Source organism: Apostichopus japonicus, chromosome 17 (genome assembly GCF_037975245.1).
Source record: "Apostichopus japonicus isolate 1M-3 chromosome 17, ASM3797524v1, whole genome shotgun sequence".
Lineage (NCBI taxonomy): Eukaryota > Metazoa > Echinodermata > Holothuroidea > Aspidochirotida > Stichopodidae > Apostichopus > Apostichopus japonicus.
Genome location: NC_092577.1, coordinates 34,076,351 through 34,095,030, shown reverse-complemented (window position 1 = coordinate 34,095,030; position 18,680 = coordinate 34,076,351). Strand labels below are relative to the sequence as shown.

The window sequence follows — 18,680 nt, the reverse complement described above, 5'->3', positions numbered from 1 at the left end:
GACGCATAGTGAAGGGGTGGACTGCATTGACCAGCTTCGATGTTTTCGTCCACATTCCATAAGAACTATAAATATATATCAAGAATATTGTTTCAGTAGTGTTTACTACAATTTCATTCTGTGTTTTGTCTTTAGGGAAGGAAGCTCTGCTGTTTAATACTAATCAATTTAATTTATAGCTTAGGCATAATATCATCATCCAATACAGTGTTTCATAAGCAATGGTTGAGGGATGTACAGGCAATTGTAGCGACTAACACATACCGGCACTATAAATGTACATACGGCTATGACGTTTTGTCGAAATGACTAACTATATCGTATTTTGTGGTAAACCCATCAGGTATACCGCGATAGAAACCGAAAATGTGATACAAAACGTGGCTCAGTTAACTAAAAGAGAAGTACGCCCTCAGTTATGTATGATAATCACCTCTGTCTGACAGGAGCAGTGTTATATGGAAATACAAATAAATGGAAAAAAATAAATAAAGAATAAACCTGAAGCAAGAAAAAACAAACATGCATTGTACACTGTTATCTACAAAAGCATGTACCAGCCATCAACATGAGGACATTATAATTACTAGAATATTTTCCTTGAGAGAAAGTTGTGTTAAATATTTTCATTTTTCGAGTCATTCGGACTTCGCTTCATATTCTTAATTAAAACCTCGTTGAAAGTTTATTTGCAAACAGCTATTTTCTCGTGTACAACCGTCGCATAGGCAAATCTTCTCAATCCAAGATTTTGTCATAGCGCCGTCACATATATCTATGTGCACAATTTCATGTAGGTTTAAATTCGCCTAAGTAAGATGAACGCATCTCAATGTAAACTCAGAATGAACCGGCGGCATTTACAAAATCTTTACAAGGAAAAAGCAAACCGAGTTAACGTTGTGACCCGAACTTTTGTGGAGTTGTGTATTAACATACGGGGAATTTCTGACGTCAATAAAACATACCAACTAGGTGAAAGTCGGCAAATACGCATATCTGATGATTGCACTATTATGAGTGTTTGCTATAGCGCGTTGGAGATAATTCTCTCCGTGTCAAATACATCTCTATATTCATATCTGATATGTGCGTAAGCGATGGCGCCCAATGCGCGTTGCGCGTGAGCAATAAACCCTAGCCTACGCTTCTCTTTCATAGATTATCACATGATCACTTTGTTACGTCACAGACAACTAAACAGACTTATTGTATTCATAAACAAAGTTAACAATAAACAGTACTCATTTGTTGTACATGTGCGGCATAAAACGGTGTCAACATGAAAAACGAGGCTTTAATGGAGCTTGTCCTGATCCCACTGCTTTGCCTAGCAGGTAAGGTATATAATTAATACACATTTCAATGTAACGTAAGAAGCTTAGAAATAATTATACCCAAAAAGTACTGGTGTAAAAGATGACACACGGTTGAGCAATATGTAAATATACAGGATAACCGGTGTACAGAAAAACAGGCATATATAACTGACGTATGTGTACTAGATTTTGACATAATTTAGCGATCTTCACAATTAATGTTTGGTATATTCATCACCCCCCCCCCTCCACCAAAAAAATAACATAAAATAAAAAATTGGCATTTTACTCGGCCCAGGTATAGCTTTGCCCGGTCGAGGCCGAGATAGATATTTTGGCAAGTTGCTTTATGAATTCACCAAATTCGTATATGTAGAAATATTCTTCTTTTCAACAAGACTTACTCTGACAAACATAACTTAAACATTTGATGGGAAAGTTCCAAACGGGCTTAAACTAAAACTGTAAATTTGATTTCCATTCGACGTGAAACTAAGTAATCAAGCATTCGGCTTCTCTCACATCTATATTTGGTCGCTTGGCATGGTAAAATAACTGCCTTCCCTGTTGATTATTTGTTTACTTGTTATCGTGTAATGTAACTAAAGGCTGTGTATAGATCTCTTACCGGTATCCGTTTTGTGGTTTTAATAAGGTGTCCGATATGTATGAATATGAACAAACAGGATTTGAGGAAACAGCTTGTGGCAGCCATGCACTCTTAACAGCGCACTCGTCAAACACACACAAGCTTAAATAAATATACTTTTAGACAAACTTTGCAGTTATGTGTTTATATCAGGATTATCGACTTATCGATTACCGACACAAAAATATGCCGTAGAATATGATAGAACTAAAGAAAGAGGGGGAAAAGGAGGGTGGGGAAGGGTTAAGGAGGGGGAAATAAAGAGAAAACCGAAAATATTCAACATGATTTACAAAATATATTATGAAAATTTCACATATACCTTTCTTTTGTAAAATTAACTTTCATAATTTATGAGTCAGTTTGAGCTAAATGTTTCAAACATTGTGGTTGATAGTTTTTATCTACATGACCTTGACCTTATATATTTGCATTTCCGTTATTACGTTATAGGTCAAGCACTACAGCTCTTTAAGAGACATCATATTCACTGTGAGGAGGCACCAGAAACACCGGATATGTTTGGAGTGTGTGCTTTTATGACTGCTAAGATTGTCGACAATTTCCCTGAAGGGAGACAAGCTGTGGACGATGCTCACCATTGCGAAACGTTTTTTGTTGATATTAAAGGTATATAGATCCCCCGCTACTTAAATAATTATACTCTATTTCTGATGCCAATATTACCTTGACAATGCTCAGGTGGTGCTAATTGGATGAAGATATTATGTATACTTTTCGGTATCTTCTTATAGTATTGGGTAAACTGAGAAATATGGGAGTTGGTCAAATCATTCCCAATCTTTTGCATAGGTCTAAATTAGTTTATAATGTTCGTCAGTCCAGGATTGCTATAAATATAGCAGTAAATAGGCTCTTGAAGTTTAGGCAAGAACCACCTCGCAGTATCTGACAACTTTCTAGCATATTTGGAGGATCAACTGGTGATTATTCATTAAATTGTGGCATGAAACCATCCTTATCATTATCATATGACACACTGCCTCACCCCCCCCCCCTCCCTCCCACTTCCCGCAAACGGATCCATTAAGGAGACAAAGCCGACTTTGTCAAGTCCAATATGAACTTACCCAAGTCCTTACTTCTGGATCTGGTCAAAATGTAGAATAGTCGTAGTCGCTGATATTTTGCAAATATAATTATTATACTTTCTTTCAGTATTAGAATAACAAAAGTAGATATTTTTAACTGAATGGTAATAAAATAAAATGTTAAAGGTCATCTTGCGTCGTTTTCAAAATATCAAATCGCAAATAACTGCACCACGCATCACACAGAAACATCCAATCCGCATATGAGTTAGTTGTAAAGGAAACAATTTTTACAACATAAAGTATTAACATTATGTATTTCTATATCGTGTAGGCCTATGAATAACGAAAATACGTTACTGTGTTTAACTTACTTTTGAATTTTTCCTTTGAATATGAGAAATTAATGTCGCAATCAACATTTGGTGTTTTTTGTTTTGTTTTTATCTTTCTCTGCAAACAATCAAACTAGATGGTGACAGAATGTCGCGATATTTTCAAGAAGAAATTTCTAGTGAAGAGCTTGGAGGGATCCGAACCTACCGCAAACAACCTAATAAAGTGACCTACCCTATTTTCTGTGGAGAAAATGATGATTTCATCTATCACGTTCACAAATATCAAGAATATTACATGTGTTACTGCAAGGTCGCCACATCGATATCATGTCATATCAGAATCTTTAGTTCGGTCGAGATATTTCAGGCGTTGGTACACGTCGTCTTCATGAAATTCTCATATGATTTTATTTGGAAAAATATTCCGGAACTGACGTCATAGTGTATGAGATGACACAATGTCATTTACATCATATTGATTTTTTTGTGAAAAATAGGCGAAAAAAAAGTTGGAAAAAAGCATTTTTAAAACAAAATTGTGAAATTAAAGTATATGATACACCGAAAATATATTTTAATTTTCTTTCATAAACAACTTCCCCGACAATAAGAAGGATCTTATTTCATTTGGGAGATATCACGGATTTAATGTTTTTTTCACATGCAAGACTGAAGGCTTGATCAAGTCTAAATTATGATATCATTGAGTCACTTGTGCTTCAGTTTTGCTATTTTTTTAATTTATTTTTTGCAATGTTTATTTCTAACATGGACATGAGTTTTGCAATTGATAAATCTAAACTATGGAAGCCCATGGTTGCATTACCTATACTGTTGGCGTTGGTGTTAGGTTCAAACGTTTTTACATTCTCCCTGGAAAATATGAAAAGCTAAACAAAGAGAGAACGTAAAGGGCTTTAGATCCTAGAAGCTCTATGACATCACAGACTTACAAAATGACAGCAACTCTCAGGTATGACTTATAAACAAGGATATCTCACAAACGGAACAAGAGTTCTTCTTAGCTGTTTCAGGTAGTGGTTGTACACAAATATCTCTATCATGTAAGCTTAAGGTGACGGTTCAGCCGATTCACACAGAGATTACAGAAACTACTGTAAATCTTAAAGTGTTGTACCACAGTAAATACTGGATTGTGCTGACAAATCTGATAAATCGGTAGCATGTGCTATTTTTTTAGGTTTACAGTAACAACTGAGGATATTTCTAATTCCAACAAACCCCAACAACTGGATTTGTTGGAATTACACATATCCTCAGTTCTTACTGTAATCCTAATAGCACATGCTACCAATTTATAGCACGATCCAGTTTTTACTTTGGAACAAAACTTTTAAGATTTACAGTAGTAACTGTGCTCTCTGTGTGTACCGGGTGGACGGTTGGTTCCCTTTGATCGGAAGAGTTCTTCGAGGCATGAAGTCAACATGAATCAGTTGCTTTACACTAGGACTCTTATATGTTTTGTATGTGAGAATGTAAAAACACTATAGAATTTCACATTTGACAAAATAATATAAAAAATAGTAGAAAAAATGAAATAAAAATGTGACGAACTGATACAGACTTGCCTTACAGCATCAACTTGGAAACGAACCGTTATGTATAACCATGCATGGACCTCTTTAGAAAGTAAAGAGAATATGTACCCATTATATGTAGGGCTATATGAATTATAATTAAGTAACGGTAAGAATCAAGGCTGAACTGATTTGGTTGCAGACAGCTACTCAAAAAGAAACCCGGTAGGTGTGGTCTATGAAGCTTTGAGGTCAACGTGAACTTTATACAATCTCGGTCAACACTTAATCAATTTAATTGTCAAATATATAAGGACTAGTTTATGACTTCACTTCACGTCATTTCTTTGTCCAAATTTCAAAAGATTCACTGCGCTATATATCCAAGCGGAATCTAGCAGAGTAAACACAAATAAATAATTTTGTTTTAATGACTGACAGGAAAAGTTTCATAATTAACTTAAGTTAAACATCTCCACCCCCAAAATATAATGAGAAATTGTCTGTACTTTGGACTGGTATATACTATAAACTATAGACTTGCCATCGTTTTTAGAAGAATCAACAAACCCCTACACAGCTATGACGTCATGGTCTATTGGTCCATTCTTGCTCGTGTTCTTTGGGTTTCGTTGTATAGGTATAGCCTAATACTTAAAAAGTATTCCGTGTTTTCATGAAACGCGGTTTGGGTAAAAAGGTCACATGTTACCAGCGTCCTGTTCTGTGTTGATTACCGACGCGAAGATGTGCTTGTATAAACTTGATCGTTATCAATCAATAAAGTATAAAATGGGCAGAGAACACGTGCGGTTATAAATTGTATCTTAATGAGTGTTTTTGTTGACTCGTATACGAAATACCTTGTGATAGGCTAAAGACAAGTATACATAATCTTAAAACAGTGTGTTGAGTGGGTTCTTTCAATCGACATGCAGACACTTCGTATTCTGCGTACCGTATATATAGGACGTTAAAACAGCTTCTTTCTTCAGCAAAATAGTTTATCAAGCCTATATACAATAGTGCAACTCGAGATACGATTTTAATTCGTCAATAAGACAAGTAATTGTCGATAACGTTTAACTATTTCAACGTTCTGTCTTCCAAACGTAGGAAATCAATTCCCAAAAAATGCTTTTTAGGTGACCGGATGCGCAAGGTGAAGCCGAAATGGTTAGACTAACCAGAACCTGCCATGTATTGAATTGTAAAGTTTTTCAAATCTCATGTAATTCATAATAATATTTATTTATGTAATTCATAAATATTCATAAATATTTGAATAAATGTAGTACAAAGTGAGAAAATCCGTATTCTTTAACAAAGTATCTAAGAGACTGAAATTAGTAGTTTTTATATAACTAATCTCACATTAAAAGCAAACCAAGAAAACAAACAAAAAAATTGAAAGAAATGATTAAGGATAGCCATAAAAATGCCACCGTATAAGTATACCGTATATTTATCCAAGTCATAACATTTGGGAGATATCACGTATTTAATGTTTATTCACATGCAAGGCTGAAGACTTGATCAAGTCTAAATTATGACGTCATTGAGCCACATGTACTTAAAAAAAAATTGCATAAGGACATCCATAAACATGCCACCGTATAAGTACCGTATATTTATCCGAGTCATAACTTGCGGTTAATTCATTACTTATAAATTAAAATATTACCCGAAACCCCTGGCTTTCCTGCATTTTGTCTTACTTTAAGATTATGATGGTTGTGAATCATCCAATAGATGAGGGGAGATTGTGAGCTTCGGTACTATATGTCTTTCTCCGGGGTTTGTTGTTATTTGTTTTTGTTTTCTTCAAGGAGTTATTCCCTGGTTGATCAAAGCTCTTTCCAATTTGAGGTACACGAGCGTGGACTTTAGTCGAGGCGTGTATCAAAATCTGTCTGTTTTAAGCAAATAAGATGCGGTAATACTCCTACAATAGCTATGACATCTGAGCCCGAGTGACTGTAGGCGCTCTTCACACAGAACCCGCGGTCATCTCCTTAGTAGCTGCTTCACAAAATAAAGTACCGCCCCTATGTTAATGCCATATATCTCCAATGCGAAATATAGGCATATGATGTATATGTCTATTCAACATTTACATATACAGAAATGATGTATACTATTCGGTATATGTAGATAGATAATTAATTTATACAAATTTCAGCGTCCAAACAAACTTCAAACTTCGAAAGTCAGAAGCAGTCCTAACCTGAGGGTGCGGGAAGGGGGCGGATGTGTCAGGGGAGCAGTGGGCACAGCTCTGGGCCCGGAGTCAACTCTGGAGCGGACCCGGAGTCAACTTGGGGGCCGCGGAAAATATGTGGCGAGGGTGGGGTTATATGAAGTGCACAAAAATGTGGCTAGGTGACGTAATTATTGTTCCCAGGACCCAACCTGGGCTCTCGACGCCACTGACTCATAAGTTAAAGGTACTCTAACTTTGGGACTTGTCTCAAAATATAAGCAATGAAGAATTAAACATTGCATACGAGGGAAACGCAGGGATTAGGAGGAGATGTAGTGTAGGATAGGGAGATGCAAGGACGGGATATGTAATAGGATAGGGGATGTACATGTAGGGGATATGTGGATGCATGGGTATGTACACAGGTTGGAGGCAGCCTATGAAAGAAACGTTGGAATATAGTCGAATTACTAGTAATGTATGGGGGTATACAGAGAGGTGGTGTAACGGGAAATGCGTAGGGGTACTGGTATATAGTATAAGGGATAGGATCAGTAGGGAATATAGGGGAAATAGGGGAAATGGAAATAGGGAATAGGGAATATATATATATATATATATATTATAATGTATCAAACACATTGTGGTCTCATTTAGGGGGTGTTAATGAAATCTCGTTACTCTTCAGCATTGTGACACACCTTTTTGTCATCATTGTATAATTTCGAAAGTTTAAAATATCCACCTGGACTGTAACAGACCAGCACCCATAGTCACATAGACGTTGACAAGGAGATCCTCAAACATATAACTTACACGGCGAAACCACAATCTTCTTAATGATTAATTAAGTTACGTGAATTGGGAATCTCTGGACTTTGGTCCTCCGTTGTTTACCCTCATCGCCCTAATAGCTGTGTTTCTGTAGACCGATTACACACACTGGTTTTATGATCTAGAGTACGGACTGGTACATAGTAACACTACGTAGAACGGATAAGAACAACACGTATACTGACTGTCACATGTTTTTGTCTTCTTACGGTGTCATTTGGAACAACAAAGGTGAGAGCGAAATAGTGATATTGGCATTGACAAACTTCAGGTAAGCTTGGTTTAATAATTACAAATCTTGTTCATTAGTAGCTATAGTTATAGTGTATGTATATATCATACATAAACTGGTATAAACCAATACCTATATTAAAACTGAGTATACGATTGGTATCTATCTCATCTTTGTAGCTAATCTATTTCTGGAAGGTCCAATTAGGACAATGACAAAGCAATAATTCATTTTGAATTGGAGCACGGATGAAAACTAAAGACATAAGACATAGCCTATGTATGCCGGAGAACACACTAGATTCTTCCTGAATGTGTGTAACAGTCTATAAGAAGGTGTATGATATAAACTCCTCAATTTTGTATCAAAATCGTGTGTTAATACCTCGAATATTACAAATTTCTCTCATCATTTGATCTCTTGATATTCTAGCATTCGTTCACATTAAGAAAATAGGTACATGTGAGATTATGAGATTAATGTGACAATGTGTCCAGAATACCTTCTTTGTGTTTTTACCATACTATGGGTTTCGAAAATGCATTCGTCGGTGACACATGCTTGAAGCAAAGTATACTTTTAAAGCGCGACCCACCTTCACTAATCCGACTTATTCAAATCGGCCAATTTTGTTATTTGCATATGTATTTTGCATATCTTTTTGTAAACATTTCTGAATTTCATTGACTACAGTATTATTAATGACATTCCATTTAATGTTTCGGCTGTTTTTTTTTTAAATTCTTTCTGGATCGTTCTGCTGATCAAAAGTGTATTTTTCAACAGCATACCTGTGGATCTCGACTCCCTGTTGCGTTACAAAGGCCTATATACAATTACATACAGCATACTGTAGGATAGACGATAACATATAAATGGCCGTCGTAGATCACTGCCATAAATAAGAGTAGGATACAATAATACAATAATACAAGGATACAAGAATACAAGAATACAAGAATATAAGGATATAAGGATACGAGGATACAAGGATACAAGAATACAACCATACAAGGATACAAGAATACAATAATACAAGAATACAAGGATACAAGAATACAAAAATACAAGGATACAATAATACAATAATACAAGGATACAAGAATACAAGAATACAAGAATACAAGAATACAAGGATACAAGAATACAAGAATACAAGAATACAAAAATACAAGAATACTAGAATACAAGAATACAAGAAGATTGGGTCGAGAGAAGGATGGCTGTACATTCTGAAATGTACTCGAAACATTTATAGAATGAATCGGGCATAACAGACAACAAGAATGTTTTGTACCCGTGATGAGGCGGAGGAGGGGAGGAGGGGAGGCGGAGGAGGGGTGGCGGAGGAGGGGAGGTGGAATGTTATTCAACTTGATACTCCCGTCGCTCGGTCACACTTCTCTTAGAGAAAGACTTGTAATGAAAGTACAACAGCATGAGTACTTACGAGTACAAATAGATGTACCCTTGATGTGAGTAAGCGTCTGAGTACCAGGTTCTAGACACGAGTACGGGTTCGAGTACATACTTTGCATTTATCCCTATACTGATATTCAAACTGCCCCGAGTATAAGTACACATCCATCGAGGGTGAGTTTGTGAGTATGCGTTACTTATTCTAGAATATGAGTACGTGTAATGAGTCGCTGCAATTATGCGTTGGGACACCTTTTAATCGAGTCAGCCATATGAAACATTTATACTTGAGGCCATCTAGGTACTTGAAGGTTTGGAATATATAAAAAACAAAGACTTTTGACATCTTTATTATCTTTTTACAATATACGCAGACCTAGAGCATACCTAATGAAAAATAGCTTGATCCTTTCCTGACATGTTTATTTACATCTCCGTTAATTGTCTGTATGATACCCCGTAGAGAAACACATATACCACACAATAAGAATGAGAATAAAATATAGCCTCATTCGACTATAGATTAATCATTTTGTAAAAATATATATTGACATTTTCATCAAAATTCTTTGCTTTAGTACAGGGCAGGTTTAAAGTAAAGACAAACGTCACGAAAAAAAAAATAGAAAGCTGCTCAAACATAGATTATGATGTTTGCAAACATTTACAAACAAAAAATAAAATATTTAAACAACATGCATATGGCCAGGAATATTTCCTAAATGCATAAAACATTTGTAAGGCTATTACTTCATGATACTGAATGAAACATCCAAAGGGAAATTTTTTACTAAATTGAATTAATGAACGAAGAACATAAAACAATAAACATCCTGATGATATTTACATGGTGTTACTACATTATGTTTCGGAGATATTGATAATTTAAAAGTGTCACAGTTTGTACACTAAGTGAACTTGAAAGAAACGAGAAGGATGAGAAAATAAATATACATTTTGTTTTAACAAATTGAGGAAACCGACTTAATTAATGTAAGGAAAAACAGATTGGTTAGTCTATAAAGGTACGACATAAGCTGAGATACTACCCACGAAGTATTCATCCAATATAAAAAAAAAAATCTCCAATTCAAAGATAATTTTCAGAAAAGAACAACGGTCATAATATGATTCCATTTAAAATTATGACGTCGCTATTACGTCCAATTATATGCGTAGCAATGTGCAGAAACGAACAGAAAAGAATATAATGTAATATACCTGTTTTTTTTTCTAAGTTTAAGAAATTAACTTGTAGAAACGTTTTCAAAAAATAGTGAAACATAGTGTAATACTAGATTGTCTCTGCGAGCCTATATGATTGAAACGTGTCGAAGTTCTTTCCATAATACCCACGAATCCCTCTCATTGCCGTACATGAGTTCCCAACAAAGTTAAATTGGAAATATATGCATAGAGCTTTACATGTAAATATATCAAAAGGATACGATATTTTGTTATTTTACATCATATTTCAATTGGGATAATATTTCAGTTTACTTCCCCATCAGTTAATAACTTTCATCTGAAATTTGGATTACTGGCATCGAAACCAAACATCAAGACTATAAATGTTATACATATTTCCTAGTATAATTAATTTTTTTTAAACAAATATCCCAGTGGAATTTTCTACAAGATGTAACAATTTGAAATTTCTAATACAACGTCGAGCTAAAGTATAGTTTGCAAAAAAATAAATGTTGAATCGCAAAGAACGTGGCAAGTGAGAAATTCGTCATTAAATTATCAAATGTTTTAAACTTTAAAGTGGTAATGAAGTCCGATGTTTCTGCTATTTTTCTTAATCAATATTATACGAAAAATGTATTATTATGCGAAAAAATGCTGATTTAAATAATTTTAACATATTTACATATTCATTTCGATGAGACTTTAACATTTTCACGTAAATATATGTGGTGTTTCATTGCTGGAACATGAAAAATATGACTGTCTGGGATAGTGCTTATATATAATCCAACAATATGGTTATTCACAGACTACTTCGAAACCTGGTTCCTTTTATCAACTATCGAGAGATTCAGTCTTATACCATTTGCTCAAAATCAACTGAGAACCATTGTTTTAAAATAATTCACATTATACTCCTAAAACTTGAATAAATTTGATGGGTCGTATTTAACTCCAAAGAACAACTAATCATCGTATTTTTGTTTGCTCGTCATAAATAATACTATAATTGCAAAAAAAATAAAAAACAGGGATATGAGTGTTTATATAAAAACATAAATAAATCAATTATATATGTATATTAACACACAAGAGAGCAATGAAACTGAGAGGAAAAAAACACCAGAAAAGAGTCACCGTTGCCTGTCTGTCGATAAGTTTGATTTTTTGGGTGATAGTTTTATTTTCGTATATTCGGTTAATTGGTCTATTCAGCCCGTGCATAGCGGGAAATGAAATGATATTCATACCGTCCTTAATATTCAAAAGATTTTTTCTAAATCATATAGTTGAGCTATAGCTTCTACTTAACACAACTTAAACTGATCTACGGCAGTAAGTATGACATATAGGCAATCTATAATTACAAAAATAAAACAAAATAGTAATATAATTTTCAGCAAAAGAGCAGCTTTAAAATAAAAAAAAGAGGCACATTTTCATATTAACAATAAAACAGACACACACACAAATATACCAACAAAAATTCTTTATATTACGATAAAACGATTGCTCAACGAAATGGCACTTTTAAATGTTAAACCATAAATCACAATTATATCAATAATAGGGAAATTGTTATTATATAAATTTGGAAAAGATTATTTTTTTCAAGAAAAGGGTGTTCTTGTACTTTACGAAAAGTAGCCTTTTTTCCAAACAAGTGGGGACACTTCGCCCCTGTGTTCTCTGCTCCTCCGCCACGTTAGAGTAAGGCACTATGCGTTTATTATTTGTGATTCAATTGGACTACAATGTTATGTTTCATTTTGCTATATATACTATAGCAATACCATAGAACAATCATTTGCTATACGATAGATTAATTTTGTTAACTAGATTAAAGATAGATTTATAGTTAAAAGCAAAACTCTTTTGAATAAATTTAAGCATTCGTATACGACGGATCTTTACAACATCTACATCTCTCATAAGACTTTGAGTGGCTCTGTAGGCTTGCTTGTATATGTAACATACATCAGACTGTATTTAATAGGGTCTTCTGAAATCGAATGTATCCGGTGTAAATATTGTATATGATGATTATATTTATCTTTATAGTATAATTTAAAGCTATTTGCAAACAATGTTCGTTGTTGAGTTCACACTTTCCTAGAAATTATTGTGATACTTGAAAGATCTGATCGAGTTATAATTTTAATGATTTCGATGTGGTGTAGTGATTACGCAGGCTGTGAATTCCTCCTAAAAGTACTGAAAAAAATTAATACAACCAAAAGGAAAACTTGAAAAAAACCGTTGGGGAAATCCCCTGGTTCCCGCCTGCAGTCTTTAGTTTGTATAGTAATTGAAAGTTCAAGTAGTTAGGTTCTGAGTACAGCAATTTGTTGAAATAACGTGGCAGAATTTACGCAATAATTCATATACATTATGCATACATCTTATGTTTATTCATAAATCTTTTCGGAGTGAAGGGTTATGCTTGAGACAAAAGTATTAATATTTCAAAGATAAATCATTTTGAATGTTTGATGATTATTTCATGGCGAAGGCCCAGAATATTAAATATTTACAATGTTAAAGGAGCTTGGTTCCAAGTATATATACGAGTTTTTTTTTTTTCTTTCGATTCTTCATTTTTAGTTTGTGTTATCATTAGTTCCGCATTTCTTATAAAGTCATACTCTCCTATCGCGGCCAGCCTGAAGCATACACATTATGTTAATATTATGTAATATAAAAAGTATACTGCGACGAAATAAACAATTCTAGAACTGCATTTGCCTGCAAATACGCAGTATTGTAGTGCGCGTGGAGTGCTTGCAGTATTAGGAAGGACTTTTCGGTTGTTCACGGTGTTAGTTTTGGGCGGAAAACACACCAGGGGGTTTAGTCATGTAGGTACATACAAAGTGAGGGCGCTTGTCAGCGCCGTGACAGGCTCAGAACAGATCTCGGTTTTAACGATTTGGTTAGTTCAAATTTAGGAGAAACGTGATATTTTCAGTGATTTTTATGTGACTTAGTATCACTTACTATAACTTAACAACATGTTTTCTTTTTTCTTCCTCTCTAATATACTCCCGTCATACAGAATCTTGGAATAAGGCCGGGCTAATTTTTGGGGTTGTGAAAACACCAGCTGTCGCAAAGGAAAATATTTGCACATATTTGTTTGTTTTTGGTCTGACAAGAATATAGAAAAGAAAGAAGAAGATGAGTTTAGATTCCGGCTTGGATAATCCTTCCTACGTGGAAACGGAGAAGCCGTCCAACGCTAATGGGAACGGAAATGTGACATATCATTCAAATGGCGGTGTTGGATATTCAAACAAATCGAATGGAGATCTTGTTGCGCACGAGGTCGAAGGTGATGAGGGCACTGTTACCATGAGGTCACCTGAGAAGAATGGGTTACCTCATGACGCGCGACTCTCTACTATCAGTGGAACATCTCAGACAGAGCTGGTCGGTAAAGATGAAGAAATAGGCACCTGCGGATGGATGAGTTTTAGACCGAGAGCAATACAGGTGAGGATTTCTTGGAAAATACTAAAAATATCATTATAAATAAATATCATTCATAATTACATAGAACAATAATCGTGGGTATCATGAGGTCACCACATATGGAATTTAGGCCCAATTGGTGAGGATTTATTGGAATTAGTGTAATAATGAAAGCAAATACTATAAATTGAAGCATGGTACACAGAATGAAGTAAAACAAAAAACTGAGAACACAATAGTATCGATCCAGGAAAAATACGGGGAGGCGTGTGTGTTGTGTGTGTGACCAATTGTTTGGTATTCTGACTGAGGACTTGAAGAAGGAATTCCAAGTCCTCAAACGTCATTTGAAAACAATCATCATGTCCTCAGGAGAATTCTATTGTTCAGAGTTATTGTCAGACTGAGAAAGTTAGGTGACATGGATTTGAACAACACCAGTGTTTGTGAAGTGTCTAGGTAGTGGATTTCCTGGGAAGGGATGTCCGGGGGTGCTCCTCGGCACTTATATTTCCTGCAAACATAGTTCTTCAGGTGTATAATGAAAAAGTTCAGCGTGATAGATTCGCTCGTGGGCATTACATATTTACTGTTTTCTTGTTGTAATGCACAGTAATTTCGGTATTCAGTTCGGTAACTACCGGTGCATATACCGATATACCGGATCACCTCTTCCGAGAAATAATACTTCCGCCATAACCGACACAGTCTGTACATGTACAATTATAATATTAATATAGTATGATATTATGGTGGAGTAGAAAACAAAAGATAACACATCACATTTACATATTTAGAGTATGTTTGTGTTGATGTCATAAACTATAATGGTTCATTCGACTTCATATACAACTATAGAGTATATCATTGGAGGACTTTCAACACCACGCTTGTTTGATAAAGTTGTAACGCATGATTAACATGCCAATTGGGGCTATAAAAGTCTTGCGTTTTTCCATTAGACTATGTAGTCCAGTCACTTTAACTGACAAATCTTGGCTGTATAAAAGGGTTATATTGTCCAAAAACTGGATTTTTTTTTTAAATTCAAATATAATCTGCACTGAGCAGTGATTTTAATGTTCTTCGAGATATCAAAATTAATATTCTGCCCAAAGGTAGAATCATTCAATATGACCTCTCCACGAATAAATACTACTTGAATGTTGTCTACAAGGACACCGTCTTTGATTGATGATATGCTCCTCAACCCATGTCATCATTATTTTGAGACGTGTGTTTGCTCGCCGTATTTACATATTGACAATACAACCGGACTTTGCAGTCATTGTGGTAGAAATGACTTTATGCCAGGATGTGACAAACTTCTATAAGTTATATAGAATGAGGTACAAGAAGGTACCGAGGTGCAGCCAGTGTTACGTCACACAGTATCCATACCTAAAACAAAGGAGAAAATAGAGCGATTGTGTAGAGCTAATGTATCCATATATTAGTGGAGTGTTAGCTCAGTGGTTAACGCCGGTGCCTTTCAATCATAAGATCCCGAGTTCAAGTCACTCCAAGATTAATGTATGTCGTCCAGTTTACAGAGTTGTTGACAATTAACAATTCATAATCATGGACGTTAAATATGAATCTAAGAGACTGACTTCGGTCAGCTTGCGGCTTTGATAAGCCAATGAGGCTTCTTCGCGAGTTCCTGCTTGCAGGAGGATCTAAAATACATACCATAAGAGACAAGACATATCATACGACAGCAAGAACATACAAGGGACAAGAGATAAAGACATGATAGACAAAAGTCACAACAAAAGATAAATGAAATTATTAGGCAGAGAAACAAATCACAATAAACAACACATTTGAGACAGAATAGAAACAAAATGGCACAAGAGACAGGGCATGATAGACATTAACGTCACAACACAATATAGAAGACATATGCAACAAACCTATGAGACAATAGACAAGACAAAGGACACAAGCAACGAGAGAAAGATTTTGAGACATACGGTGGATTTCTTCTAAATGAAAATGGACCTTTATTTTAGCCGGCAGGACTCAACGCCACGACCTCCCAAGTGGTTAAGTTCCATTGCTTTTTCATATGCCAGTACCTTTATCCACCATCCGAACACTGGTTAAACCATATCACTTAACATTTTATTTCTCTCTAAATTTGATTTTGTTGTTGCTAAATTGATAATCATAATAATAATAACGATTTTTTCTCTCCTTTAACAGCATTTATATGGGCCACGTGGATTTCTATTGTTTCTCTGCATTTTTGTACTTGCTCAAAGTATGACTTGCAATGGCTTCGTCTATGTCGTCACGTCGACATTGGAAAGACGCTTTAACTTGTCCAGCACGAAAAGTGGAGCCATATCTAGTGCTTACGATTTTACTGTGATGGCCATTGTAGTCTTTGTGACTTACTTTGGAGAGAAAGGTCACAAACCGATGTGGCTCGGTGTTGGAGCTATTATTTTCGGGATAGGCTCCTGGATGTTCACGTTGCCTCATTTCCTAACGGGTCCGTATATGTATGGGGTAAGTATTTCAGCATATAATTCAGAGAATTATTCACCCTGACATCTCACCACCTCAAGTCTCCCCCTAACCCTGCATAAAAAAATTACCATTTCAGATAATAATTGGAAACAAATTACTTCATTAAGTTCGTGTGTAGACGCTCTTTTAAGGACAGTGATGGTAGAACACTATACAACCAATCATAGGACGTTTTGATTTGGCGTTTCAGATGATGTCTTTTTTTTAAATGTCTTGTCGAGGATAGTTAAACACCTATTACTTTTTTTTGCATGATATGCAGTAGAGTTTGGTGGTTGTTGATTATCTTACTGAACTCATTGCCGTGCCAGTCAATGTGTGTAACGTTTATCCTTATTGGCTGTTGTGGGTCATGTGACCATTCCTGATAAGGTTTTGCTCTCAATAGGCAACATGGTTCGGTGGCAATAACGAACGAGCCCGAGTTTGTCGACGGTCTTGCCAAATTTAGGGTCTCGATGGATAATTCATGCTCCATAACTAGTAGGCTAGACGGTTGCGCAAAAAAAGCCTCTTTGTTTTTATATTACCGGATGCTTTTGACTATTTTGGTGGACATGTTTTTAAATCTTATCCGCCTTCCTTTCTTCCTACATATTTCACTTAGACCACTTTTGAGGACACTTGCCCCCTAAATACAACAGCCCAGGATGAAAATATATGTACGGACGACGAAAATCTGAGTCGATACTATGGATTCTTCATTGTAGCTCAAGTACTACATGGGTTTGGATCTTGTTCGATATATACACACGGACAAACGTACATATATAACAACGTCAAGGCTGGGGAAGCATCTATGTACATAGGTAAGTACGTCATCCATCGTGACCCAAGTGGACTTAATGAGTGGATCTGGTCAATACTTTCGTTCATGGTCTCCATTTTGTTTACTAGAGTGTTTTCAAGGTGAGCTAAAATACAGCTCCCTGATATGCTTATATGCTATATGCTAAACTGTGCGTAGGTTGTAATAAATATATATGTCAGAAAGTGCAGTAACTGTTATATCATCATAACGTTCCCGGTTCGAGTCACTCCAAGATTAATGTATGTCGTCCAGTTACAGAGTTGTTGATAATTGACAATTCATAATCACGGACGTTAAATATGAATGTAAGAGACTGAATTCGGTCAGCGTGCGGCTTTGATAAGCCAATGAGGCTTCTCCGCGAGTTCCTGCTTGCAGGAGGATCTAAACATACGATACATACTGCGACTGTACTTCGTCTCTTAGTTTTACATACACACACAAAAATCAATTATTGTTTGTTGCGATTACGAAACATTCATTGATTCATTTATCCTTCTATTTTAGGAATATTCATGGCTGTGTCTACATTTGCACCAGCTCTTGGTTATATACTTGGCGCCCTCTTTCTCAGTATCTTCACTGACATAACAAATGACAGGTATGGATAAGTTGCCATCTTTTTCGTCATGTTATTATTACGGTATTATTTCACAATTTAAAGTATTAAATTCATTCTGTTGTTCCCAGATATCATATCTTGTTTAATATTCATCTGTTCCACATTTCCTCTGCTATTTGCCATTTCTATATTTATGGAATACATAGTTTAAGTATTGATTATATTCGCCCATATTACATTAAGACAGATAAAGTCAGTGTAAAACATGTCACTTGTTATTTTCCAGCGTGGATATCACCGTAACCAGTCCGTTATGGGTCGGGGCCTGGTGGATCGGTTTCATTATATCGGGATCTTTATCACTTCTAGTATCAATTCCGCTCTTTGCGTTCCCAAGGAATCTCCCAGGTAAGCATTCATCAGGGGGCGGATCCGGGTGATTATACATTATCTATACGAAGGATTTCCGGTCGTTTTCGGGTCGTAAATGCAATATTTATCTAGTACATGTCTACCC

General features: G+C 35.5%; 2 protein-coding genes across 3 annotated transcripts in view; both read left to right on the top strand.

The window, feature by feature from the left end:
* The first annotated feature begins 1,209 nt into the window (after positions 1–1,209).
* On the top strand, positions 1,210–3,918 carry LOC139984076 (uncharacterized). The gene is made up of 3 exons (XM_071997759.1): positions 1,210–1,337; positions 2,422–2,598; positions 3,493–3,918. The coding sequence occupies exons 1-3, from the start codon at positions 1,283–1,285 to the stop codon at positions 3,798–3,800; spliced, it is 540 nt and encodes a 179-aa protein (XP_071853860.1). The 5' UTR covers positions 1,210–1,282; the 3' UTR covers positions 3,801–3,918.
* Positions 3,919–8,035: 4,117 nt separating this feature from the next.
* The window catches only part of LOC139984205 (solute carrier organic anion transporter family member 4A1-like), a 25,239-nt gene continuing 14,594 nt past the window's right edge, over positions 8,036–18,680 (top strand). The window contains exons 1-6 of one of the 2 annotated variants that reach the window (XM_071998000.1): positions 8,036–8,167; positions 13,837–14,273; positions 16,461–16,769; positions 17,398–17,599; positions 18,109–18,202; positions 18,450–18,571. In XM_071998000.1, the coding sequence (XP_071854101.1) occupies positions 13,959–14,273; positions 16,461–16,769; positions 17,398–17,599; positions 18,109–18,202; positions 18,450–18,571 (1,042 nt within the window). In that variant the 5' untranslated portion in view covers positions 8,036–8,167; positions 13,837–13,958. Of the gene's footprint in view, positions 8,208–13,836; positions 14,274–16,460; positions 16,770–17,397; positions 17,600–18,108; positions 18,203–18,449; positions 18,572–18,680 lie in introns of both variants that reach the window. The other variant, XM_071997999.1, reaches the window with a different exon arrangement.

Bases quoted from the DNA above. Each gene is read 5' to 3' on its own strand.
- LOC139984076 (XM_071997759.1), top strand. From the start codon at position 1,283: ATGAAAAACGAGGCTTTAATGGAGCTTGTCCTGATCCCACTGCTTTGC. The intron at 1,338-2,421 runs GTAAGGTATATA...ATTACGTTATAG, and splicing joins CCCACTGCTTTGCCTAGCAG to GTCAAGCACTACAGCTCTTT. The intron at 2,599-3,492 runs GTATATAGATCC...CAATCAAACTAG, and splicing joins GTTTTTTGTTGATATTAAAG to ATGGTGACAGAATGTCGCGA.